At 36.4% G+C, this 26,777-nt stretch overlaps 4 protein-coding genes across 8 annotated transcripts; 2 read left to right on the forward strand and 2 right to left on the reverse strand.

Annotated features, from left to right (window-relative positions):
* The first annotated feature begins 5,160 nt into the window (after nucleotides 1-5,160).
* LOC141832342 (ATP-dependent Clp protease proteolytic subunit 5, chloroplastic-like) lies at nucleotides 5,161-10,804 on the forward strand. 2 transcript variants are annotated; one of them, XM_074719843.1, is made up of 9 exons: nucleotides 5,161-5,316; nucleotides 5,398-5,502; nucleotides 5,604-5,721; nucleotides 5,841-5,933; nucleotides 6,227-6,272; nucleotides 6,373-6,445; nucleotides 8,293-8,327; nucleotides 8,408-8,496; nucleotides 10,311-10,804. In XM_074719843.1, exons 1-9 carry the CDS (start codon nucleotides 5,189-5,191, stop codon nucleotides 10,503-10,505), a joined length of 882 nt encoding a protein of 293 aa, XP_074575944.1. In that variant the 5' UTR covers nucleotides 5,161-5,188; the 3' UTR covers nucleotides 10,506-10,804. The 2 variants fall into 2 exon arrangements, with proteins under 2 accessions (XP_074575944.1, XP_074575945.1); XM_074719844.1 differs by lacking the exon at nucleotides 10,311-10,804 and adding an exon at nucleotides 8,586-8,857.
* A 1,542-nt stretch (nucleotides 10,805-12,346) lies between these two features.
* Nucleotides 12,347-14,016, forward strand: LOC141832291 (uncharacterized). 2 transcript variants are annotated; one of them, XM_074719782.1, is made up of 6 exons: nucleotides 12,348-12,635; nucleotides 12,974-13,030; nucleotides 13,362-13,409; nucleotides 13,566-13,625; nucleotides 13,722-13,784; nucleotides 13,886-14,016. In XM_074719782.1, exons 1-6 carry the CDS (start codon nucleotides 12,591-12,593, stop codon nucleotides 13,889-13,891), a joined length of 279 nt encoding a protein of 92 aa, XP_074575883.1. In that variant the 5' UTR covers nucleotides 12,348-12,590; the 3' UTR covers nucleotides 13,892-14,016. The 2 variants fall into 2 exon arrangements, with proteins under 2 accessions (XP_074575882.1, XP_074575883.1); XM_074719781.1 differs by having other exon boundaries at nucleotides 12,347-12,635; nucleotides 13,722-14,016.
* Nucleotides 14,017-16,081: 2,065 nt separating this feature from the next.
* On the reverse strand, nucleotides 16,082-19,868 carry LOC141832180 (UPF0481 protein At3g47200-like). 3 transcript variants are annotated; one of them, XM_074719671.1, is made up of 3 exons: nucleotides 19,796-19,868; nucleotides 19,369-19,494; nucleotides 16,082-18,245 (listed from the first exon to the last, which is right to left on the reverse strand). In XM_074719671.1, exons 2-3 carry the CDS (start codon nucleotides 19,432-19,434, stop codon nucleotides 16,566-16,568), a joined length of 1,746 nt encoding a protein of 581 aa, XP_074575772.1. In that variant the 5' UTR covers nucleotides 19,435-19,494; nucleotides 19,796-19,868; the 3' UTR covers nucleotides 16,082-16,565. The 3 variants fall into 3 exon arrangements, with proteins under 3 accessions (XP_074575772.1, XP_074575771.1, XP_074575770.1); XM_074719670.1 differs by lacking the exon at nucleotides 19,796-19,868 and having other exon boundaries at nucleotides 16,082-16,471; nucleotides 16,561-18,245; nucleotides 19,369-19,624; XM_074719669.1 differs by lacking the exon at nucleotides 19,796-19,868 and having other exon boundaries at nucleotides 19,369-19,624.
* A 1,535-nt stretch (nucleotides 19,869-21,403) lies between these two features.
* Nucleotides 21,404-25,341, reverse strand: LOC141832235 (uncharacterized). Its single transcript, XM_074719727.1, has 5 exons — nucleotides 25,245-25,341; nucleotides 25,093-25,151; nucleotides 23,279-25,021; nucleotides 22,103-22,244; nucleotides 21,404-22,029 (listed from the first exon to the last, which is right to left on the reverse strand). Exons 1-5 carry the CDS (start codon nucleotides 25,339-25,341, stop codon nucleotides 21,404-21,406), a joined length of 2,667 nt encoding a protein of 888 aa, XP_074575828.1.
* Nucleotides 25,342-26,777: the final 1,436 nt, after the last annotated feature.

Here is a 26,777-nt window from a genome sequence, read left to right on the forward strand (position 1 = left end):
CTCTTTTTCCATTTTTTGAGTACAACACCAATTATTTGGAGCACATTAGCATGCAAACAAAAGGATCGAAAAGATTCATAAGCTTTTATACATCTCCATGAGTCGAGGAAGAATGATCCTCTGCACACACAGAACATACTTAAACAAGTCAAACGAAGCAAGCTGATGATCAGCCTGCAATTACAAAAGCAAAGACATACACGAGAGTTGGAGATCGACTTTATTCTCAAATACACATGGAAGTGCAGCTCAGGAGGGATAGAGAAAAGAGGTGGGCAAGAGGAGGGCGAGAAGGGAGAAATATAGTTCGCATTGACTCACTCATGGCGGAGAGTGAGGCAGGAGAAATAAATGGAGAATTGGGTCTTACAAGGTCAAGAAAAGGTCTTACAAGGTCAAGAACAATCGAATCAAAAAAATTGCAAAAAAAAAAAAATGAAAAGGTAGTGAGGGATGAGAGAAGCTCAGCTGAGATAACGCCAACGCAAAGCTAGCGAGAAGTACTTGATAGAGCAAACGCAGGGAAAGAGAAGAGGTGCTTGAGCATGAAAGACGAGCATCCTTTGACCTTTGCTCCAGTTTCTTGCCATGTTGGTGACTGCATGCACCTTTACAGGCGTGGAAGACGGCGGCACCTACAGAAAGAAAGCAATAAGAAGGGCGAGAAGAAGCATGCTTTCTACTTTTCAGTTAAACTCTTACTGATAAATAGCTAAAGAACAGATTGCGAGCTGCAGTTCCTTCCATGCTTCAACTCAGAAACTGAAATCTTTGAGCAAATTGAAACTACTGCGTGGAGATGCAAAGGGATACAGAGACTCACATAGGAAGGTAGGTTTATGGTATTAAAAAGGAGGAGGAGATAAGGCAGCAACAAAGAAGAGCAGAGAAGAGCTTTCTGGCTTTTGAGCAATGACTCACATGGAGGAGTTTGGCATGAATGTTAGGGCTAGAGTTAGGTGTGGATTTGTAGGCTGCTCGGGGTTAGTTTAGCTAGTTTAATATGAAGCAAGATAAGATTTCATCATACTTTTTTCCTGTTCTCTGCCACACGTGTGAGGGTTCATGGAAACTGGTTCGTGTGAGAGGAGAGCCCATCACAGTAAAACAACAGTGCAGTGTTGATGTTGAAACATGAACACTGAGGAAGTTTTATGCATGCTTTCTCATTGAGGTAGTAAATTCGATACTAAATGCATGGGGACTGCTGACGCTGATTGGTTTGGTTTAAAATTTAAATCTCCTGGCAAAATTTATTTTACTCAAAGCAAAGAATCTGCTGGCTGCTGCATTTATCACATACAATTAATTGCTGCTTCAAACTTATAATCAGTTCATTTGGGAAACATGTAGGTCCTATTGCATGATTATACAAGCTTAAAGTGCCTGCTCTCTTTCTTTGACCACATAATTTAAACAAAGACCAAAAGACCATGCCAAGCACAAGGTGTCACGGTTGGTGTGCACCCATAAACAAGAACAGCAACTTAAATTCATCTTATCTCTACACAGTCTTTGAGAAGAGGAGACCAAGTAACTTGTTTATGACAGGGTCTTACAGATCATTCCATATGCATTAAGAGATTAACTACTGAAAACTTGAAACTGGCGTGATGTTTTATTTACTCCGAGCATTTACTGCACGGCTCAAAACTGGCATCCACGAAGAAGACGAAGGCACCATCCAGTGAGGCGTCCATTAAAGCTCGCACCGCGAAGGGCAAGTAAACAGCGAAAGGAAGGACCGCTGTCCGGTTTTGATTTGCATCAGAAAGCAAGAAGACTTAAGAAATGATGAATTGGGCGTGCAGTGAAGCTTGCACCAGTGCATTCAAGCTCAAACCCTCCCTCGCTCGCAGCCTCATGCATGACAGCGTCTGTCTCAGACAAGTTTAATGGGGTGGGGTGGTCCGTGCATGCATTCATGCATATTTTGGTCTAGTTTTCTCTCCTCCCGAAGATTCTACAAGGGCTTTTGTATGTTTCTATTCTAAAGAAATGGCAGTTTGCTGTAATCACGTGAAGGTCGATATCCTCATGCAGGGACTGAAGGGGACCTTTCATGAGAATTAGGACCAAACTCCTTCAATGTCCCCTGCTCCTCTTCCTGTACTCTTAGCGAGTATAATTAACACACCCTCCGATTCACTGTAAATTTAAGGCCTCGACTCAGTGGTAGATTCACTGGATTTAATGGGGTGCTCTGCTACCTCTCTGTTTATTTTAACTCCTCCAGTACCTGATTTCTGAATCAGCAATATTGAGTCTGTCCATTGGAGCTCCTCAACCTGTCTGTCGATGGAGTCGTCGTTCAATGTGTTGCTGCTATTTTGCTTTTGCCTGAAAAATGGGCAGATGGTTAAGAGTTTTTGCATGCCTGGTGATGGATATCTGAGAATGCCTTTTAGCCGTACCAGTCTGCAGCCCGATTTTGTTTCAGAAGACTGGGAGGAAGCATCCTCTCCCTCATGCATTCTTTAATTCGATATTGTAACACTCCCTGCGTCGTGACCAACTACAATTTCTCGATTTACCTTCTCACAAATGATCATGGGGGCGATCGTATGAAGTGGCGGATTCCACCTTTTTACAGAAGATATTGTAACACTTCTCCCAGAGGTCTACGAGGTATAACTGAATTGATTACGATGGAATAGATTTACAGAAGATATTGTAATACTGCCCCCGAGGTATAGCTGAGTTGGTTATAACGGAATAGAGTTGTAGAAAAAGATAAAGGTTCGAATCTCAATAAAGCCGAGACAATACTCTCCTCCGTCGTGGTCAATTATAGTTTCTAGATTTACCTTCTCATTGGAGCCGCTTGAGTGGCGAATTCTATTTTTTTAGAATATATTATAACACTGAGTGAGGAGGGAAGGTGATGATTTCCATGACAAATTTTGAATCCTTGCACGAGAGATTTATTACTTTGATCGAATGAAAATCAATTTCAAACAGTAGGATCATTTTGATTCATTAAAAGTGAAATTTATCATCCTAGCGGTTTCACACGGTCAATCTCATGATCATCTATAAAGAGGTAAATCAAAAAATTATAATTAATCACGATGAAGGAGGACATTACCTCGACTTCATCGAGATTCGACTTCACTTAAGATCATTTTGATTCACATACTTTATTATAATGGAAAGCAACACAAAGTATAATTACTTAATAGATCAGACTACTATATAGATGGAGCATGACACTCTATAATGATAGATTGACCGTGAAAGTCGACTATCAGCAGAAAATTTGTGATCCTAGATCAGTCGCCTTCAAAATTAATCAGTTGAAAAATTAAAAACCTAGATGATAAAAATAAATAAATGAAGAGTTAAGGAATATATAGATCATTCCAAGGTAAATCATTACGGGCTTCACACGTGGATCAGTCCCTCACATATAGGGAGACCCAACCCAACAAATTGCAAGATTTTTTCTCTTCTTTTATTGAAACATAAGGATAACAGTGGTCGTTGGAGTGAAATTTCAAGAATAAATAAATTATTATTTCTCGCACGCATATATATAGAATTAGGTTAGATGAGCATATAGAAGTATGGAGAAGATGAGAAGTTTAAAGGGAAGTAGGATGAATTAAGGTAGCTTAAATTGAGCTCTCTATTTTAACAATGGAGCTTAATCAACTCCTCCATCTCTCCTTCCTCCCCCTTTCCTCCTCTTCTTTCGTCGTGTGCCTCCACTCCAGTGGTAACAGTAGGATTGGGTACATGATGTCAATTAAAAAAAATAAACACAATCAAACATGAAAGATGAGCCATATGTCAATCTATCCGACAAGAAATTAAAAATATAAAATCTCGAGGTAATAAAATGCTCAAAGAGATACGATTATGGTTTATCGAGCCATGCTTTATGCATTCTAAAAGCTCAAATGACTTCAAATTACATATGCGCATTGTTTTAACACAAATGAAGTTATATGAGTTCCATGTCATTTGGACACCTCAAAACTATAAAAACCATGATATTACCTTCCAGAGATGGAAGTGACATCAAGTCACATATTTACAATATCGTAATATAAATGAAAATGTCATTAAGGGGTTTTTTTATTGGTTATTTTATTATTATTTTTTATTGGTGTTTTTATTTTACTCTATTTTTATTTTTGGACAAAAATTAAAATGTCGTCCTTCTTCATTTTCAATTAAAATCAAATAAACATCCCATTTAACATGAATTAATTAAAATACTCTTATACTATCTGATTATTCGACCTTGTAGAAGCCAATGGTTAGCTTTTACCTATTTTAAAAGCTAGTTGTTAGTTTCTATAATAATGATTTTATATCATTTTGATTTTACTTTGAATAATTACTTAGTTAAAATAATATATCAACTAGCAAAATAAACGAGGAGGACTTTATAATACTCACTATATTTTAATTAAATGAACATTATCTAATCATGATCGATCATGTAAAAGTTAACATATAACTTCTCCAATGTATAAGAGTTAGTTGCTAATTTCTACAATGATAACTTTAAATACTTTTACATTATTTGATCATTCGACCGTAGAAGATAGTTACTAGTTTCTTTAATCATGACTTTATATTCTTTTGATTTTATTTTACTAGATGATAACTTAGTACTTAAAATAATATTTTAACAAGTAAAATAATTATTGAGGATTTCATAACCCTCGTTATATTTTAAATACATATTATCCGATTATAATATTGACCATGTAAAAGCTACATGTATGTATGTAACTTTTACAACGTGTAGAAGATAATTGCTAGCTTGTACCATAGTAATTATATATTATTTTGATTTTACTTCTTGATAATTTAATTAAAATAATATTTTAATAATCAAAATAAATAATGAAGATTTCATGAATAATCCATATTTAAAAAAAAATGATAATTTCATAATCGAACAAATGTTATAAAAATTAATAGATAATTACTAAAAAAGAATAAGATGTAACATTCTTTAATTACGTTCTCCATTCGGAGGAAATAATCCATAATTAGAGCAATGGAACGTTCATCAGACTTTGATTGAAAAATAAAACGTCTTTTGTTTTTTGGCCCTTTTTTATTTTTTTATTTTATTTTTTGACACTCGATCGTTTATATCGGACTCGTCTCGCAGAAGCAACAGTTGCACACCTCGTTTCCTCTTGCCTCCGGATAAGAAGGCGAACGCATGGCGATAGCGGCGGCGTCGATGACGACGATCACGACAACATCTCCCCCCTCCGCCACCGCTTTCCAATCCATCTCCGCGAGGAACCTGTGCAAGACGCTTCGCCTCCCTTACTCCGCTGCTCCCAAGTACTCCTTTCGATCCAATTTCCCTCCTTGTTTTGAGCTGTTCTTATTTCCTTGATCTGTTTCTTCTTTTTCGGCTTTCAGGAAGAGATGTGGGCTTATGAGAAGATGGAGCCCTCCTAAGGCTGTATATTGGGATGAGTCCTTGGATACTGATCGATCTGAGAGATGGGGGATTTGGTCTATTAGGTTGATACCTTGTCCTTCTTGAGTTCTTTCTTATGCACGTTGCTTCCTCCTCGGAAAAGCTTGTTCCTTTGGTATTTGACTTTCATTTGGTTGTGATGCAGGGACGATTTGGTGGTTCCGTCGTCACCTTATTTCCCGGTTATGGCTCAGGGAGGTCAGGGACCGCCGCCCATGATGATGGAGAGGTTCCAGAGTGTTATCAGCCAACTCTTCCAGCATGTATGAAGTTAGGGTTCCTGATACGGTCAAATTGCTAATTTACTCCCATTTATAATATTTCGGCCTTTGTTTTGGGCTGTATGGGAATATAATTAAACGAAATAAGATTTTGTTTCTAGAGAATTATTAGGTGCGGTGGACCTGTGGATGATGACATGGCTAATATAATCGTTGCACAACTTCTATACCTAGATGCAGTTGATCCTACGAAGGTACCTAGCTGTTTTGTTTTTGCTAAATGGATGATGCTGTATTACCACCACCTGAAAACCATAGGGTTCATAACTCTATATCTTGGTATAAGATAAAAATATCTAAATGAAGCTAGCTATCTATGACTGTCTTCTTGATATTAATAATTATTTTATATTTGAAGGGCGCAATTGATAGAGGAAGTTTATCTTTTGTCAAATTCTGCCATCATGTTACTTAGTCATTGTTAAAATATATCAATTACATTAATGTTTTAACTGTTTCTGAAATCCATATTTGATGTGGGTCATAGGATATCGTCATGTATGTTAACTCTCCAGGAGGATCAGTTACAGCTGGTAATTCTCCCTTTGCGTTTAACTTCTTTTGGTTATTATTGTATAATATAAATTGTGAGAACTTCTTCTAAAGGGCATTTGACCATACCATTTCTTCCAGGCATGGCCATATTTGATACGATGAAGCACATTAGGCCTGATGTTTCTACTGTTTGCGTTGGTCTAGCAGCCAGGTAGTATTGTCTTACTCTGGAAGCTCCTATTAGCTAACTGTATATGAATCTTTGGTTTCTTTCAATTTTCAGTTTATATCCCTCTTTGGCTGTTCAGTATCTTTTGTTAATTACTTTTAAAGCTTGTGATTCTATTTATCATTCGTCACTATTACAACATTTCCTTGCAAGATTGTTTTTCATTTTTCAGGATTATGTCAAACTCATATACCACTGTTGCCCACTATTTCCAAATACCTGATTTTCGTTCTAATTTACTTTTGGAGGATAAACCTGCATAAAATAAAACATTCTTATTATTTTGTGCATTCATGGAAGCCTTATTTGTCTTTAGATGTTCATGCCTTCTATTTGATGTATTGACGAATTCCTTTATTTTTAGTTGTTCTTTTTAAGGTTTTCTTCAATTGTTCCTTGTGTCGGTGATGTTTTGTTCTATTGTTTTTGATAATATCTTGAACTTATAGGCAGGCCCTTTGATCTTTGCTTGTGCTTATTCAAATCTCAAACCATTGAACGTGTCCTTCAACCTCTGGTGACATTCACCCAATTTTTGAACCTCTCAATACGTATTTGATGTTTTTTTTTGTTATCTTAAACCAACCCATGAGCCTATTGGAAAGTCCCTCAGATTTTGCATATGCTCATCCATATCTTGGCTCCCTAATGTTCTTCAGCTTCTTAATGCTCATTCAAATCTTGAGTCCTTGAGCATATACTATCTTTGTTCAAGCTCATCACTCTCTCAAGCTACAAGCATGTCCATGCCTATCTACTTATGCTCAAAATTGAATTCAAAAAGAAGACTAAAACCAAACTTGGAACTAATTATCCATAAGTCAAAATTGACCAACTAATAATAATCTAAAGAGCACCTCAAAGTTATCAAATTAAATTGATAAGTTAGGTCCATGCTTTCTTCTGATTTATGTTTTAATGGTTATTGTTTATGATAGCAAAGATATACTTGATGATTCATTTAGATCTTATAGGTTGATTAAACCTTTATGTATTCATTGTGAAAAACATATTCCTCATATAATAGATATTATATCAACATTTGCCCATGACTATGAAATTTTTGCATGCTTGACAATTTTGCTTGGTTCCTTAATTGTAGGTTTTCTAAATTTAGTTAAGAGTTAATTAACAGCAAAGAATTGTGCTTGCTGGAAAATCTAGAATCCAAGTCAATAATAAATCCCTATTCATAAGGGTGGATTTGACATAGATCATCATATTTATTCGCATCACTTAAATCATCTCACTGTCCAAAGGATTGACTTTTGACCTCAATTTCGTAAGCTGATGCTTCTGGACATACACGTAACTTTGACAAGAGAAATTTTTTTTCAAAAAAGTAATCTAGTCTTTGTTTCGTGTTATTGTACAACTATAACCTACATGATCCTATTGTGAAATAAATCTGTATTCCATGTATGCTTAAAGATCTGGGTATTGTCATGAATTCAAAACCTTATGCTTGGACCATACACGATTTAACATTTGATTTCATATTTGAGGAGTTATGGAACTTATATATTTTGCCTAGGTCAATGAGAATGTCATTTAAGTTATCACTTTGAGCTGTATCTCAAATGCATTTTTAGGTACTGAACTCCTGATTACAAGTGTGCAACTTCACACGATTTCTAGCCTTAGAAAGTTTCCTTGTGCCTTATATAATGGTGGTTACACATGAAACTGTAATGGAAGTTGTTTTATTCTGACTTGCACATCAATTACTTTATATCTTCCCAAATTCCTTTCCTTGTCGTCTTATTCCATTAAATATGCCCTTTACCAATTAAACTGATTTCTCATTTTCTCTTCAATTTCAACAACAGCATGGGGGCTTTCCTCCTAAGCTCTGGCACAAAGGGTAACTCTTAGCTTGTTATATAACTCAGCAAAACTTTGTAATTTTCTTTTAGTTTTATGTTCAGATTAACTTGATTGCAGGGAAAAGATACAGTTTACCAAACTCTAGGATTATGATCCATCAACCCATTGGAGGTGCTCAAGGTGTGCAAACTGAAATAGAAATTCAGGTAAAGAATCTTCTGATATTTGTGAATTTAGTAGATACTATAGATTCTTATCCCAGTAATGCAAGTTTTATTTTCCCTGCATCGTTTAGTTTTGGGAGGAGATGCACTATTAAAATGGGAGAGCATTGCTTCAGTGTAAATAGCTATTCAAATACTTATTTACAAAATGTTTGGCCGGGATGGAAAGGCCACCAATGTGCATTAAGAGCCCAAATAAGGAGGGTTTGCCTTGGGCTCTTATAGCTACTGTAGATCTATGCTGGTAATCTTATAATGTCCATAGGTTGGAAAGATGTTTTTGTTGGTTGTATTTGATTAAGATTTTAACTAAGCATTAGATTTGGGCACAAGTAGCTTCACCATCCGATTATCTCAGTATGCAATGGATGAAATTCACCTAGAAGTAATTAGCTTGGCTCATGAATGTGGTGGAATACGTGGAAGATTTTTGAATTAAGAATGGATGATATTGATGTATATACCTATATCCTTAATCAATTAAAATAGGTTTACAATTATAAATAAATAAATTCTAATTAATACCTATATCCTTAATCAATCAAAATAAGTTTACAATTATAAATAAATAAATTATAATTAATATGTAAGTACTAAATACTACAACTACTAAATATTTTATATTTTCACATTGTAACTAACAAAAAAAACAAAATCTGGGTTAAAAAATGTTTTAATTTAAGAAAAAAAAAGTGGGTTGAGATTAAATAATGTTTTAATAATAAATAAGAATAAAGAAAAAAGAGACAAGAGAAGGGGAAGTTTGAAAATGATTGGAAATCGGTATTGGCCACCATTGTCAGGTGAAAAATGAGAAGTAGGGATCGAATGGGGTGAGAGGCTTGGGTGGGTTATTGTGGAGAAGCACGGTTACTTTCTAATATCAAATGAACCAACAACTTAAAAAAGATGTATAATTTTTTCCATATCCTGCCTAGGTTAACCCTTTTCAAAAGAGCTGCATACCAACTAAGCGAAGCAATCCAATTCTTAAACTGTTTAGGAGGTCTAAAGGGTTGTTTTGGAGAAGACGGTCGTTTTTTATAATAATGGGAGAAGAAGGTACATAAAAATAGAGGAGATAGCATAATAGATAAGCATTATAAAGTTAAATAAGCAAAGTGGAGGCAAATAAGAGATGAGCGATATAATTATAGTTTTGAAATTGTAGAAAGAAGATATTAAATGCTTTTAAGTGCTTAGGCTCCTCAAATAGAATTTAATGTTCAATTGAGAAGGAAAAAGATTCTATATAATCTTAGATTAACTTATTCACAATTGATCTTTGGCTAAAAATTTGTATTTATAGACATGTTAGTAGACAGAATAGAATATAAATGTGTACGTAGAGGCGAAGAGGTTTTGAATTCAGTTGAGAAATTAATTGGATAGCTTGAATGTGGATTGCATTATATTTTAGGATCTTATGATTATTATATCAATTTTTTTCAAAAAAGAAAAAGAAAAAGGGGGCATTTCTCTTACAATAGAAGTATATAGAAGCAATACAAGGAGAGAGCTAACTAAATATACTATATGATGATGGCGTGAGTTAGGGATTGTAATGAGGAAGATTGCAAGTGGGTGGCTTTGAAGTATCATAATGTAAGACTTTTTAAAGCTGAATGGTATAAGAAGAAATTTAGAATGTTGACATTGATAGCATTAATATCATGTGGGATTCAGTGTTAAATGAATTAAAATTTAAAAATATATCTAGATTAATACTAGTCAAGAGAGTGTTTATGCTGGACTGCAGTAGTGGTTATCTTATGTTGGTTGTGTTTATTGTGCAGGCAAATGAAATATTTCACCACAAGGCTAACTTAGCCAGCTATCTTGCATATCATACCGGCCAAAGCTTGGATAAGATAAACCAAGATACTGATCGGGACTTCTTCATGAGCGCAGAGGAAGCTAAGGATTATGGCATGATTGATGGTGTGATAACCAATCCTCTCAAAGCCTTGCAACCACTACCAGCCTCTTAATGAGTGAAAGACACCTATTTCCATTCCAGATGGAGAAAGGATGGGGCCAAGAAAAGTTTGCCAGACTGAGCAGTTCACAATACTCAGCATGATTTTAGATACCGAAATGAAAATGTAGACCAGGAGTAGTGGCAAGCTTGATATGAGTGAACCGAGTGGAAAACCCACATGTTAAACAACACATACAGTTGTTTACCTGTAGTTAGTGGCATAATCTGAAATTTGATAATTCCTAGTGTATAGGAAACGTATAATCTCCCAATAATAGTGATAAGTCTGATGGCTATTAATCTGTCAAATCTACTTATTCCTAAGGATAGTTTTCTCTGCGGTTGATGCCTTGTGAAGGTAGAATCTCCAGAAGTCTATTCCTGGTCTTCTATAGAGGAGCATAGACATGGACTTCTAACGTTTGGTGGTGGTGCTGTTCAACAATCTTTGAATGCAGCTCCATGTCGTCGTCACACGGAACAGCTCCAGTTGGTCTCCTTTTGGCTCTAGAGACCAATGGTTCCTCAATGTGTTCCGACAGATCATGATCAAGCTAAGTATCTTTGTTGATTGAATCCATTTGTATTTGTATTTTTTTTTTTTTTGTGTTAGCAGCTCTTCACGTTGGCAAAGTAGCAAGTAAAAGTGTCCCTCCGGGCATGCTACGGTGATAAGAGGTACTTTTCGTGTGCATTTAGTGTTAAGTTTTTTTCAATTTTTTTAGAGTTTAGGGTTAGAGTATAATATTTAAGGTTTAGAGTTTAGACTATAATATTTAGATTAAAGAAAATAAAAATTAAAAATAAAGGAAATTTAATATTAGATACACACGGATGTGCACAGCATATCAAGATAATAGTAAAATAACAGTGCGTGTTTGATTTTTATCTATTCATATCAAGCTAATAAAAAATTTTCATTTTAGTTGATTGTGACTCAAACTATTTCTTTTTAAAAAGATCACATTTCAACTCTTTTGTCATATATTTTACTATTTTAAATTTATCTTTTACAATTAAACAAGAATTAATAAATATATTGTATGTGACACGAGAAAACAACACTGCCTCACCATTCAATTAACTTACGCCACCTGCTACACGATTTAATTTAATTATGCAAAAGACAGGTTGGTTATGCTTATCTTTCTTTCTGCTGCTTCTGCAATAATAATTTTCTCTTTGTCACCAACAAATTGTTATTGACCTGTACTTTCTCAATCTCTTAACTTGGACCAGTTCATGTTCAAAGGATTCATTTTCCCCTGCATTCGTTTACCGTTGCTTGATCGTTGACCGTTTTGTTCTCGAATGACAAAGATTTGGGGTTGAATCGGATTCTGTTGACTTCATCTCTCAACCTGTTTCCGTTGAATGGCCACAATCTCTCTGCGTCTGCACGAACACAACTGGTCAACGACGGAATCAATATAAATGTGTTTTTTATGTAAATGAAAATTTTCATTTTCTCCCTTAGATTTACTCAAATTGGGTCGAAGGCACAAGATCTGTAACGGGGATAAGAATCCAAGGAACAAAATCGAAATCATTAGATAAATCCCACAAAATTTGAGCATGATAGAGAGCAAACACCTACCTCCCGCAATGAAAGGGATGTTCTAACATTCAACTTCATATCAAGAAGCTCTTAATTCCTGGCCAAAATTGCGAGGACAGAAAGGGATCAACCAAGAAACATGAACGGCTAGGAAAGGCCCAGAACAGGCAGAGGATCTCGGAGAAGATCCAGCTGAAAAAACACATCGAGGATCGATCGGTGTCGGCTGCGGGACAAATTCTATTCCTAGACGAAGAAGAAATGAATAATTTGGCACGTGAGGCTGCATGGGGTGGGCAAATTTGGCATGACGCTTCTCACGCATCGCTCATGCCTTGTGTGCCGCCCCTTCTCGATTTAGATTCCCATTCATCTAACCACACTCAACCTTCCTTCCTTCCTTCCTCTTCTGCCACGCTATATTATGTTGATTGCCTCTTCTTCCCTCTGCTTCATCCTCTTCTGTTCTCTTGAATCGAGGTGCTCCCTCTTCCTTGTGTTCGCTAGCTTGGCTTTGTTTTGCAGAGGAGGAAGGAGATGGCTGCCTGCGATCAGGGGAACATAGCTTCTCAAGGTGAAGAGGTATAATGGTGTTTTCTTTCCCCTCCTGTGGTTCTTGGCCATGCCAAGGCTTTGATTTCCCCCCTTTTGGTGCGAGTGCTAAACTTTGGTTACTTTTGATCAATTTTCTTCTGGTTTTGTTTTTTCTTTCTTTCTTGTGATGATATTTGGTGAAATATAGGATTGAAGCTTTGTCTTTCACCAGAGAACTCCATGTTTTTTTCCTTTCAGTTCTTGATCCTGCCTCTTGTTATTGAATCCCTTACTTGACAAAAACAAAAAAGGGCTCTCCTCTTCCAAAATCTTCTTGTCGTGAGGTTTCTTTTGATACATTAAACTGACAAGTTTATACTACATAGGTGCTCTTGGAGAAAAGATATGGAGGTATTGCGTCCAAGAAACCATTAATCTCAAAGGCAAGTTTTTAACCTCTGAAATATTATTAGGGATGCATGATTTTCAGTATAAGAGCCTGTATCTTTATCTTTAGCAAGTTCATCGCCATCGATTCTGAATTCTATAACTAGGCATGAGGTTATTGAAACTTACTGCACAGATGAATTCTTGGCATGCTATCAGGTTTAGCTCAGTCCAATGTTGCTTGAAGTATGTAAGATCGAAATTGCGGTTTCTGTTTTTTTTTTTTTTGTTCTTCGAAAATGATTGACTTGGGGGAGACCTGAGATTGACCTTTACACATAATTAGTTCATCTTATTCATTGTTTATATTTTGGGGGTTGAATGCAGGACCATGAAAGAGCTTACTTTGATTCGGCTGACTGGGTCCTCGGCAAGGTATGTTCTTCTAGATATCTTTAGGCTGAATATTATTTTTCCACAAGAAAATTTTGAAGGCATTACTTGTGATTAGTCAATCAAATTGAATTTTTACAATGAACAGAGTTTATCATCAATGTGTCTGTTCTTTAATAAATCTTGCAAATTCTGTAGCAAGGAACAAGTCCAGAGTCAAACACTACTGCTGTTGAATCTCTCAAGCCCAAGTTGAAGGTTGGTATTCCTCTACAGCCTAGTACTGATCTCAAATTTTCAACTTTTACCTTCTCATCTATTGGTTTGGTTTATGTGTTATCGTCCTCGGTGCAGCGCACTCCTCGCCATCAGCTTCCACCCCGGAGGCCGGCGTGCACGACCGGCGTCCAAGATGCAGTGAGCTCCATTTCATAACTTAGCTCCTGTTCTTAACTTGCCGCGAACATCGGCATGAATAGCTCAAGATAAGTAAGTGTTTGTTGCTAACTTTGGCGCAGGAGTAGCTGTTGATGAAGGCCATGGACTGTTCTGAGCCATGGACAAACAAGAATTATCTTTGTTTCTCACAAGGAAAATACATAGATTTGTATGAGAAGTCTTGGAGCTTGTCATAATGTTCTGCCAATCTTCTTAGCGATACGGTCCTTCAAATTAAAATTAGTTGATTCAAAAAATTAGATATCTAAATTATAAAAAATAAATAAATAAAATAATTATTTATTCATATAATAATATTAAAATAAAGATATTTTAATATATTGGAAGAATTGTTTTATATAAACAATGTTTTTTCATATTATTTTTTTTATTTTTTAAAATGGGGAAGTTTCGTAGATAAGTGGTTTTATAAGCCCGATCGCGGAAGCTCACTCGCTCCTTTTCTTGCGATCTCGCCGCTGCTCCCTGTCGTCCGGCGACGCAGGCCACGCTTCCATCGCACACGCTCCGCTTTGACGCCGTCCTGCGGCCGCCGTTGGCACCGCCTTCTGTCAATTTGTGCCGCTGCCTCCGTCTGCTTGATCGTCCGACGCCCTGTCGGATCGTAGGCCTACATTGCTGTAGCCTTCACCGGTGCTGCCGGATCGTCACGGGAATCAAGGCCCCTGCTGCTCGTGTTTGTTCGAGCAACGTTTCTACCGCTCGATCTCGCTGTCCGGCAGTCCGGATCGCCCGACATTGATGTCGGCACCCAAGAATTGAGATCCTCCTCCTCCTCTTCCGCAGGGATTGTAGTAGCTAGTTTTTGTCCCCCTCATCTTCGTTTGAGCAGCAGCACCCTTCTTTTTCCCTGATATTTGTGGAACAGAGACCCTATTCGAGAAATAAAAAACCGTTGGCTTTTCCCCTCTTTGCAAGTGCGAGCAGTGTAAGTTTTCGATTCTTGCTGCAACATGGAATTCCTCCTCATTTCATTGCTGTAACAGTGTTCTTCGCTGATTTACATTTTGTACAGTACTCAGGTGATTGAGCATTTATTGTAGCGGCAGGAAGTGCCTTCTTATAACCGCAGAAGTTCATTTCTAGCTATTTTTCTAAATCACAGCGTAGAGGTAGGCTCCTTTCTCCTCTCTCATTGAATCGGGAGAACTCGCAAGAAAAGGAATATTACTTATGAATGTATCTAATATTGTGGGAAGTTCCTATGCTATCTTATTTATTGTTTGCTATTGCTGGTATCATGCCTTTTGAACTCATACGTGTATTCTGTTGAACATGAGCTTTATGTAGATGAGTTAAGCAGGTTGTCTTGGAGATCCTTCATGTTAATAGTACTATTCATCGAGTCCTAAATACACATATGCAACTCCTGTTATATGAGCATATTGAGATTCAGTTTAGTCAGGAGATGTAAATGATTGTTGATCCACCACAAGCTTTTCCACCTTTCTCGAAAGAGCAAGACACAATCAAATAGTCTTTCAATCCAGTGCTGAAGCAGAATATCATGCACTTGTAAATACCTCAGCAGAAGGTATTTGGCTTTGTCAATTACTCATTGATGTGGGAATTAAACTCTTGTCTCCAACTCCTATTTATTGTGGTAAAAAGAGTGCAATTCAACTTATTTGGAATTATATCTTTCATGGAAGGACAAAACACATCGAGATAGATTGTTACTTCATTTTTCATCACTATCAACATAAATAAATTGAACTACCTATATTTCTTCCAAAGAACAAATTGCCGACCTCTTCAGCACCTTAGTTTGACATAGATGCAAACCTACCAGTCATTGGTTTGAGATCTATGCTAACCTTCCAGTCACTGGTTTGAGATCTATGCAAACCTACCGCTCACCATGAATCTCTATTCATGTTTGGCTTGATATGATATCTAACATGCAAAAGGGAAGCACTTGGACTTATCACCTTAGCTCTGGCCTGGACATTCACTATCTGGAGGATGGGAAACTCTTTCAAGTTCACTCAGTTGACCTTATGTTTTGGAATTATATTGGATAGACCCATATGTTTTGAGGCCATTTCCTTCACTAGGCCCATAAAAGAACAGGAAACTAATGTAAAGAGCCTGTGGCTCAATAAGAGGGTAAAACAATATCTCGTAAGTTCATTTCAATGTTTGATACATATGGACCTAATAATATTATCATCATTCATGATATTGGTGTCTATAGATGTTGAAATAAATGGCTGTTAAAGGTAGTTACTGACCTATTCATTGGGAGGAAAAGGTTTACCTTTCTGAGTGATTGAAAAGAGAAGGAAGAAGAAATTAACTAGATTTATACATGTTGAATACAAAGAGTAACAAGCTAGAACAACTTTTTTGTAAAAAAAAAAAAGACAAAAAAAAAAGTCAAGAACGTCTAGTATATGAAACAGAGTGAATATATTTCACTGAGTTCTGATGAGTAGTTTGACAAGGCAAACCGAATTGTCTCGTCTTTCACTTTAACAAAGTAACTACTCGTTCCAGCTAGCTTACAGACCCTTTGAACTGTAACATAATTATTTTCTTAACATCAATCAGTTTGTCATGATGTCTTTAGCTGATCCACACCTTCCCTTATTCTCTGTGTGATTCTGTAACTATATTATATACAACACTTGAGTGTCCTGGTCCTGGATCAATTATAAATATTGAGTAAATACAAAAGGCAAAACCATTATGAAGTTATATCCGCCAATTTTCTCAAGAGAAAAGGACTTACCTCTTTCATCCTCTCAAGTCGTGAATTGTCTGTATGATTGTGAAAGAAGTCTGCAGAAAAGTTAACATAAGAAGGCATAATCCACCAACCAATGATAAAGTCACGCATGGGCTGCTGCAGTAGTTCCTTTTTGCTTCTTCCATCCATATATTCTTTTTGCGCGTGTGATGATCTTTTACTTTCAGGAACAGGTTGCCTAGGTGATTTGGTTTTGAAGCAATGGGGCCTTGAGGGCAAACCCTGCTAAAAAATTCAGCGACCTTCTTGTCAGTGCTCATCTTGTTAATAACAACCCCATTTAAGTGAAGCAGTCTCACATCATCCTCTCCATGCATAAGACAGCTAAGGAACATAACATAGGATGTGATGTATGCTCCAGCATTTGTGAAGCAGTACTCAAATGCAACAAGATTGGAAAATAGAACTGCCGTTGAGTTATAAAGTTGTAAGATAGGCATCTCCATGGTCCCTTCATGGAACTTGATTTCCAAAATGCTACATGAATCCTTGTTCCCTCTAAATTTGACACCAGATTGTTGCAGCTCTTTTGCACTTGGTATCCAGGTTGGTTCATCAATTATAGAAGGTAAGTTTGGTTCCCAACTTTCAGAACTAAGCATTTGGTGGATGGTTGAGGGAACAAGTGACATGTGTACCAGATGTAAGAGATGATGGACTTCATCTACCTGTGGCTTCTGTATGTTTTTGGGTTTTGATAGAGCAAGATCATCAAAGAATTGGAGGGCTAGATCAATAAGCAAAGAAGGTGGCAAATCAGGCTTGATAAATTCAAAGAGAGTCTGAATGATAAAAAATGGTATCTGGTTCTCAAGCTTAAGCAGATCTAACTTGATATCATTTAGCTTTTGTGTATCAATAATTGGCCTCCTTATTTTCTCTATTGAGCTGATTGATTTTCCACTCTCATTTGCCTGTTCTCTGTTGTCTGTCGTCTCCTGACTGAGCAGAAGATAAATGATAAAGCAACCATCACGCAGCAGCATCTCGGTGAAGTGTTCACTTTCCATTAGGCGGGTGTTATCTGAGTAGCAGCTCCGTGCCTTGCTCTCTAAATCCTCTAGTACAGTGAAACATTTTTTTCTCAGTTCGCCCTCTTTCTCTTCGCGTGGAGTTAGTGATAGCAAATAAGTTATGCAGTCTGGTTTGTGGGCTTCCATTTCCCTGAATGCTAATCTCTTATGTACATGGTGGTACGGACCTATTGGAACAATCATTGGCTCAGAAGCTCTACTACAACTTAACCTGATAATGTCAGGTACTCTGAAAATAGTGTATTCACCATCATTCTTACTAGTTGCATTCTGCAGGCTTAACCAAATCTTGATTGTCTCATGAAAAAATAGATCTATAGCTTCAGGCGGTTCTTTGGTTGACATGCTTGTTTCTTTCCCACTATGTTGTATTGTTTTGACCAAATCATGATCTACAAGCTGTTGTTCAAATATCCTACTTGATGTCCTGTTACTTGTTTCTATTGTCCTTTTTTCTTCAGGAATGTCAATTGTTACGTCAAACTTCCTATATTCCTGTTGCTGGTCAAGAATTCTCTCCTTTATATTTTGTTTCAGTCCTTTGCTACTGTTTGCTAGTTCATTCAGTTCTTGTACGGACTTGTTGCTGCTTTCTTGTTTTCTGATTGCAGCCTTTGTGTTGTCTAATGTTACCTGAAATATTTTGGACATGTACCGTAATTAACAACAATCTAAGATATCAAATTCTCTGGACTGTTTTACCAAAATTTCTTTCTATAAGATCTTAATTCCATTGGAAAATTCAAGTATTCTATATGATAATATTTAATCTCAAAAGTTAACTTACACTAATCACTTTGTATATATTTTTTTAGTTGTTGAGGCATTTCTTGTCATGAATGTTCAACCTCATAATGAAATGATCATTATACAAATGTTATAATTTTCCACTACAATTAGGTAGGAAGGAGTTATCGAGTACTTATATGAATATGATAAAGGGCCTCTGAATGTAACAACTGTATATATATATATATATATATATATATATATATATATATATATATATATATATAATGTTAGTGTCAACTTTATTCCCATATCTTTGAGACCCTTTTTTTTTTGTATGCCCTTGTGCGAAAGGAAAAAAAAATGATTATGGTATGATGAATTACTTTATAGATCAGAGTATTATATACCTAAGAAATAGCATATACCAAAGCTAATTTAATAGAAAAGGCTAAGTTAGATATGTGGAGTTATGAATGAAAAAATACTACTAGAACAATCAGATCTAACTCTAAAATTGAAAAAAATGAGAGAAAATAGATAAAATTATCATAAACATATTAAAATGGGCAATAATTTTACAAGTAAACAAGTTACGTCAATTAAAGTCGAAGGTGTGAAAGGTTGAGAGAGACTTTGTTTGTTGTAGTAATTCAATTTTTTCTTGTATATGATTGTTCTCTAACTTTTCTACCTAGTTATCCAGGAGTATCTTTTTCTTATAATTTTTACATGGATAAATATAGTGATGCAGTTAATAATTGTTACTCTGGAGTATCCATTTTTTGCAGATTGCTAAGAACTTTGTCACTAGGAGGCTGTATCAGGAAGCAACATAGTTCAATTGACATTTGTTTCATGGTTTCTCTAATTGTCTCCCTTTTTTTAGCTCATGCAACTAATTAATGTTCAGCGAATTTCTGATAATGTTATACATCCTTTCGATGTCGATCCAATCAAGCTTACAGGAAATGAATAGAGAACATAAAAGAACATAAAAAAGTTTTTTAGAAATCAGCCAACATACGTGAATATTCTGTTGCTTTTCTTTTTGCTGGACTCCATCAAAACCACTTAGAGGACCCATTTCCATTGCATACTTCCTTCGTAGTTCTCTGCTTCTACTGGTCACACAACCTTTCTTTTTAAAAACCTGATACATGTAGAAAGTAAAATATAATGAATGAAAACAATCATAATATGTATGGAAGCTCTTTCCATGTACTCCAATGAGATGGACGAACAGTTTGGTGCTTCAAATATTCTGTCAGCCAGAATTTACTTTTAGATACATGTTTCTCTCTCTCTCACTTGTAGTTCAGATTGATTTTCTTACATGAATCTCTAATAATGCTATTTTTTTTTTATCTGTAATCATGGACGCTAACACAGATGGGAGAGGAATAGGGAGACAAAGCAATACAAGCAAAGACGTTTGAGAAATCAGCGTCTACCTGAATGATCTGCTGCTTTCTTTTTTGTTGCTACACTCCATCAAAACCACTTAATCGCTCCCTTTCATCTTCTTGGTTCCCCTACTTATCTGCTTCATCTTTCACAGGTTGTATATTGTTTGCCCTTTCGACTCTTGAGCTGAAAAAGTAAGGTACATGCATGGAAAGTGCGAATATATAAACTGGTGGTATGGAGCTCTTTCCTTGTCATTGAGTTGTTGAATGGTTTCCTGTGTTTGATTGTTTTTTATATAATTTTCAATGTTTTTGCCTTGTAGTGGTTAATCCCTTGACCATGACTTGTGGTTTTCTTTAAAATAGTAGTTTCATGGAAGTTGTTAGACGAGTACTGAATTTCCAAGCTTGGAGTATTTTTATATTGGGCGAGATAATGAACATGAATAATTTGATACCTCTACAGTAGGAGACTAAAACTTCTAGTGGTCTCGATGTATTAGGCGTATCTATACTTATTGTTGGGCAGTGATGAAGTACTCTTTCAGAAAGAATGATGAAGTACCCAGAGGAAGAATAAGAGGATAAGCTTAGCTCAGTGATTTACTCAAACATTTATAATTCGGTGCATTGTAGAGTATTTTCTTCTAATGTGATGAAAAATCTTGGACGTTGGCTTGTGAGTGTGGAGCTACACGTACTTTTTATGACCAAAATTTTTCATGAAATTAAATCAGTCACATTCAAAATTAATCGGATAGTAAAAATTAGACACTTGGATCATGCAAGACTAACTCACGCATCACAAGCTGCTAGATATTGTCATCTCCATAGTTATGGTGTCGTGATGTTTTCATTTTCTCACACTAGTGACAGATACCAACTGATTAAAAGTCATGCTAGCTGAGTTCATGCGTGACTTCATCATTTTTATCATTTTTTGGGTTAGATTTAAGCTAAAATAAATTTAGATTATACATCCGTCTACAAGTATTTAAATATGAAACTATTTTATAAAAATAATTTGTATCTACTTCATAAATGTATAATAACATATAAATTATAATTATTTTATATAATTATAAATCATTTATGTGTAACTTGTATTTAATAACATTTATTTAATGTCATGCGACTCATTTCATAACTTGGCTTGGTGACCAAATGTAGAGTTAGAGATTTAACTCATTTATTAAATGAGTCAAGTTAGACTCGGAGACATGATTCAACCTATCAATCTGAATCACCATCTTTAGACATCATCATCTCCAACACCTATTTCATCAATCTGAAATGCTGACTGTGAAATGATGCATCTTCCTGATTTATTTTGATTATTAGTAAAAAAATTTCTGTAAAATCGAATCGGTCACCTCCCCGTTAATCGGTTTGAAGAATTAGATATCTGGATTAAAAAAAAAACATTTTGCTCTGAACTAACATAATTTCATTTTATACTACTGAATATTATTAGCATGGTCCTGAGACCAGAGAGACTCACTACATTTCTCTCTAGCTAAATGGAAGAACGAATACATCATACCAAAAGAACAGGATCGACCACTACGTTATCGATTCTGCATCATCATCCTCTAAAGTGAAACATCATTCTTCCAACTCTGAGGTAATAATTTAATCGCAGGGCTGAAATGGTCACTTGATATGGAATTCAGCAAAAACTTCATCGACCAATGAGCTCAATATCTGTCTTTGAATTTGCTTGCCAGTTTCAAATGCTTCAATCTCAAAATCCACCCAGCTTCCCAAGTGAGTGCTCATATCATTTGCCACGAGTTCATCTACAATCCAGCTACTCATAGATTTCCATCCTGAAATTTCATCATAAACTTCTTGTGCCATATCCTTCCTCCTAGTCAGCATCATCCCCTTGTTCCATGCTTCATAACCTGCCTTAAAGTAATGGTCATGCTTCAACTCCAAGCATTCTTGGACACAGTCTTCCAGCAACTTGTTCCTTGCCTTATCGCCTACTAACTCTTCTTGTACAAATCTATTATTACCTTCAAAGTTCTCAGCAACGCTGGTTAAGTAGTATGAACCTATATTCTCGGATGTCAATCCTTTGTTACACAACATTTTCCTCACATACTTCAATTCCTGCTCGTTTGGCCTCATAGGGTCTGCTGTACCTTCTTGAGGATCTTTCGCTATAGAAGAAGCTGAATCAGATAATTCGGGTTCTGCTTCAACAGATTTACTTGAAGAATGCAAGTCGGCGATGTTCTGAGCATTCACTGATGATGGACAGAGATCGCTTCCTGGAGAAATTAGTAAGCACGAATGAAATATAAGAACTACTAAATGTAAACATATAGGGTAAACATGCTTTACCATATGTACTTCCTGGGCTCTCTGATAACTGCCAGCTTTCACTTGAAAAGGAAGCATCAAATACAGAAAGCGGACTCTGATGATTGTGTTCCTCGATGCACAAGTTATTGTTGCTACTTTGATCGTTTTCAGCTTCTACTGCCTGAAATGGGATTAGGAGTTTCAGGAGTTGAGATAAAACCTTTTAATTTGCCACAAGAATGAATATCTTGTAGAAATGCTCACTGAGAACATTGTATTGCTCAGAAGCACAAGCCAATGACTTATCAATAGTGAATTAGCACGCCAATGAACATCTGTACAGATTTCCATTCCATCTGCCTTAAAGCTTAAGGATTCAATGATTGACAGTGAGAAAAACAATGAATCTGTACACGTGCATAGCCAAACAGACAAACCATAGTTTTGAAAGCTCTTGTTGTGTTATTGCATCAAAAGGATATTGGACATAAAAAAAAAACAAATCATAGGATTTGACTTACAAAATTGCAAAGAGAACTGTAATGAATAGTTGAGAAGGCACTATGCTTTGTCCAAAACACACTCAATTATTTATGTTTCCTTGCTAAAGGAAGCAATATTTAAAATTAACGATCATCTAGAGACATCAATTTGCCTCTGAAGTATGACCTCAAGCACTATTGTTTTTTTCATAATAGACAATTGACATGCCTAAATATGTTTAGTCTATTGATGTTATGTACTATAAGTGTGCCCAGTCCCAACTAAATGGAGATTTACAAATCCTATGAATAAGAATTATTTGTGATTTGTGAAAGTGTTCAGTTGGCATGCCTAAATATGTTTAATCTATTGATGTCATTAACTATAAGTGTGCCTAGTCCTAATTATATGGAGATTTACAAATCCTACGAATAAGAATTACTCCAAGTGTTACTTGTGATTTGTGAACGTGTTGCCTAAGAACACTATTGGGAGGCTGATGTGTCAGATATGTGACATGAAAGATTTAACTATGTGAATCTGCTTCCCCATTGCATTATACATTAAAAGGACCACTATTGGAAATGCAATAAGAATTATTCCCAACTGTTATTTGTGAAAATATTGGACAAGTCATATCCAAAATAATATATCAGTGTTATATCTAACAAACAAGAATTAGATAAGATGAGCAATTTTGTATGATAATTCTTTTTTTTAAAGACAACTTACCAACAGCTTATTGTTCATTCCAATCACCTGATAATTTGCTGAAGAAATACCAGAGTTAACTACAATTCCAGGTCTGTCTTTCAATTGTCTAGGTTGAAAATCCTTGTGTTGTGCTGTGGGAGTGTTCAAACCATAGCTAGAAGATTTCAGAGCCTGTGGAATAGGGGCAGAAGCTGTAAACTTCGTTGTTCTGGTTAAGTCACAAGATGGCTCTGTAGGAGAAGTCAATTCTCTTAGTTTCCGTTCTAAAAGATGACTCAACGCATCACCACCTAAAATATCCAATCCTGGTGACGACAGACTCTTGTTTACACCTGAAAAATTATTTTCTAAACAACTACATTTCTCTTTGTCCCATTTATCAACCGCCAAACTGCCTGATTGAGAAGCACCAAATGTTTTTATCAAAGGGGATGTGAACGTAAAAGATATAATGTCGGTGGTATTTCTGTTCTCCTCAGATCGTTTTGTGTGTTCATCTATTACCATATCAGATTTAACTTGTGCTTCATGTCTCTTCATAAGCCCACCATAAGTAGGCAAATTCTTCTCACTGTTGAAGCCTCCTTCTATTAACCTCTTCTTTTGTGGGAAATCCTTGTTACTGGAAGATGACCCTTCCATATCAAGACCTGTGATTTTCCTGCAATTATTTCTTGAAGTTCCTGAAAACTTGTTTGCATTCTTATTTTTCCCAGATGAAGGATCTGCTGATGCGATTTTCCTTCCGTGCTGTTGACTTGATTGTTTCAATCCCAATTTGCTTTTGCTTACTTGGCAGTTCTGTTTCTGATTGTTTTGTCTAAGGACACCAGAAACACTGGCTGCTGAAGGCTTTTGTTGTGACTTATTCTTCTGGTTGTTTGCTTGTGTCCTGAATGGTTGATTTCCTTTGTAATCATCATGCTCCTTCTGAACAATTGTATTCCTACTTGAAGAACCTAGCCCTTCCCTTTTCTGAACATTAACTTTAGCTTGGACTGCTAAAGAGATGGATTTACCCTTATCTCTTGCTCCAGCTCCATTGATTTCATAAGGATCTGGAGAGGACCTAACAATAACAATATCTTCAGCCCTATTCCAGTTCCTGGACTGTCCTCTAGAGTATTGAGAATCATCCAACTCAACTTGTCCTCTGGATAGTTGTAACAGCCGCGTTGTCCTCTCTGTAGTAGACATGCTATTCTTCGGTTCACGAACTCTTATAGGAATTGAAGGTGAACCAATTTTCCCTTTTGTACTAGGATGCATTTGCAGCCCTGGTTCAATAATCTTTGCAGCTGCCTCCATAATCTCTGTTGCATTCTTTGCTGAGGTGAAGCTAAGGTTCTTGTTCGGTGATAACAACTTGTGGTGGTTTAGTGGAAGGGACTTCCCCAACCTCGGAGGCAATATTTCCCTTTGGAACCTTTCTATAGGACTGCTGGGCATCTTCTGAGACCTGGATTCCATGGGCTTCCTAAAGTAACCTTCAGCTTTGTGGGGAACATAGTTGAAATTTTCATTTGTGTAAAAGTCAGGACTTCTCTGGCTCTGGTTGTAGCGAAAAGATCGTGCATCAAAGAAAGGAGTGGAGTATGGCTCTGGAGCTCCAGATGTTGGCATGGAATCAAGACCCATGAGCCTTGCCACTACACCTGGGGCTCTTGTTCCATTTCCATCATCGTCAGTCACTGATGAAGCGCAACTATAGTCACTGCTTCCTTTGATACTTGGAACGGCGAATACTTCATCATCGTCAATCTGACAATAACATAAGAGGTGGGCATTGATGAATGTAATCCAACTTAAGCAAGCTATAAAATCACACTCACCAGACGGAGCTGCGTTGCTGGCAAATTGTCAGTGCTTCTCTTCCCTTGTTTTGTGCCCTCTAAATGACGAACATGACGAAAGATTACAGTTTCAATCAAAAAGGAGAATTTTTTTAAAGCACAGGATCGATGAACAGGGCAATTAGACTTACCAGGTGAAATGGAGAACAATTTCTTCCTAGACTTCCGGTTCCAATCGAAGAGGTGAAAGAATCCACTACTCTTGGAACCACCCTTCTCCCCTCCCATTATCGTCTTTATTTCTTTATAAACCTTCAAAACCACCGATTGAAGCATTTCAATGCGCCAAGAATGATTTGCAAATAGGGAACAGAAGAACTGATTTTTTTTTTAGCTTTTTCTTTTATAAAAAGAAACGAAATCATAAGATAGCGACGAGCAAAACCTAATTTGGATAACTTCAAAGAACAGATCGGATACATTAAGTGCCGGCTTTAGAACCCTAATCGCCAATTTAAAAAAACGAACCTTAGATACCTATCCAAAAATCACAGATCGCTGCCCTCCTCAAAACTTGCAGATCTTGCATCGCGATTCCAAATCATGGCCGATGCACCGAGCAACACCAACCCGAATCGCCAGAAAAACCGATACCTGAGCATCTAAATCCTGCTCATAGATCTGATTTAGGTTTCCGAGTGAGAGAGAGAGAGAGAGAAGTCGGGCTTTGAAGTTTAAATTGGTAGATGTGTTAATAAAATATTAAAGGACAAAATAGAATTGAAAAAGGGGATCGATAAGGCAACGGCTCGCTTCGGGGAGAGGGAGATATCTCCATTTCAAATTCCAAACGGTCACTTATTCCTCTACGACCACTGCCATACATACTTCTATGCGGACTCGCATCCATCCCTCCATTCAATTCTTCAAGACGATCCTCTCCACGAGACAGGAGAAAGCTCGCAGGATCCACGCGCGGGCCCCGCTGCCTCGCATCTGAACTCTTAGTGATGACGTGGAGCTAAGTTGTTGGCAAAATGGCGTGAATCCTGTTTTAAGGAGAGAGGCGGATCCAGCGAAGGAGAGTCAAATGAATAGGTGGCATCGCGGCATTTACAGGACGGGAGGTAAATGGACGGACGCGATACGGTTCGGTGGGGTGTACTGTGTCTGGTCCCCCACAGCAGCCATATCGTTGGACCTCTCTGTGTTTTTAAGTTTACCTTGTTTTTTCTTTGCATTATGGAACAATTTAGTGTTAATATTTTTTTTAATTCAGATATTTAATTTTTATAATTCAATTAATCTTAAAGTGACCGATTTAATACCATAAAATTTTCTCTATCACTTAGAATAATTTAGTATTAATAATAAATATGTTCAATTTTGTTTTTGTCAATTACATACTCATCATCTAGAGTCAAATAAAATATATAATTAATGATAATTTACAATAATAAAAGCAATCCAATAACCATAAGTTCTGAAATAGAAAGGAAATGTCTGTTGGAGTATAGAATTCTTCATAGATGGTCGTGAGATCAATCAACCATGTAAAACTACTTGAGTAGTAGATTCCAATTTTTTTTTTTTAGAAAATGATAGAATTATTAGTGGAGTTTTTAGAATATCACGATTCAATTGTTGATTGAAACATACATATTTTTTATTTGATAAAAAAATTATAAAATACAACATCAAGTATTTAGATGGATTGGATTACC

The sequence above is a fragment of the Curcuma longa genome, chromosome 7 (assembly GCF_044706935.1).
Source record: "Curcuma longa cultivar G26 ecotype Majalengka, Jawa Barat chromosome 7, ITB_CL_G26_1.1, whole genome shotgun sequence".
Classification (NCBI taxonomy): domain Eukaryota; kingdom Viridiplantae; phylum Streptophyta; class Magnoliopsida; order Zingiberales; family Zingiberaceae; genus Curcuma; species Curcuma longa.

Bases quoted from the DNA above. Each gene is read 5' to 3' on its own strand.
- LOC141832180 (XM_074719670.1), bottom strand. From the start codon at position 19,503: ATGTATCAGGTTTTTAAAAAGAAAGGTTGTGTGACCAGTAGAAGCAGA. The intron at 18,246-19,368 runs GTATGTTGGCTG...AAAATATTTCAG, and splicing joins AAAAGCAACAGAATATTCAC to GTAACATTAGACAACACAAA.
- LOC141832342 (XM_074719843.1), top strand. From the start codon at position 5,189: ATGGCGATAGCGGCGGCGTCGATGACGACGATCACGACAACATCTCCC. The intron at 5,722-5,840 runs GTATGAAGTTAG...TTTTGTTTCTAG, and splicing joins TCAGCCAACTCTTCCAGCAT to AGAATTATTAGGTGCGGTGG. The intron at 6,273-6,372 runs GTAATTCTCCCT...CATTTCTTCCAG, and splicing joins AGGAGGATCAGTTACAGCTG to GCATGGCCATATTTGATACG.
- LOC141832235 (XM_074719727.1), bottom strand. From the start codon at position 25,341: ATGGGAGGGGAGAAGGGTGGTTCCAAGAGTAGTGGATTCTTTCACCTC. The intron at 25,022-25,092 runs GTGAGTGTGATT...TGTTATTGTCAG, and splicing joins CAGCAACGCAGCTCCGTCTG to ATTGACGATGATGAAGTATT. The intron at 22,030-22,102 runs GTAAAGCATGTT...TAATTTCTCCAG, and splicing joins GAGCCCAGGAAGTACATATG to GAAGCGATCTCTGTCCATCA.
- LOC141832291 (XM_074719781.1), top strand. From the start codon at position 12,591: ATGGCTGCCTGCGATCAGGGGAACATAGCTTCTCAAGGTGAAGAG. The intron at 12,636-12,973 runs GTATAATGGTGT...TATACTACATAG, and splicing joins TAGCTTCTCAAGGTGAAGAG to GTGCTCTTGGAGAAAAGATA. The intron at 13,031-13,361 runs GCAAGTTTTTAA...GGTTGAATGCAG, and splicing joins AGAAACCATTAATCTCAAAG to GACCATGAAAGAGCTTACTT.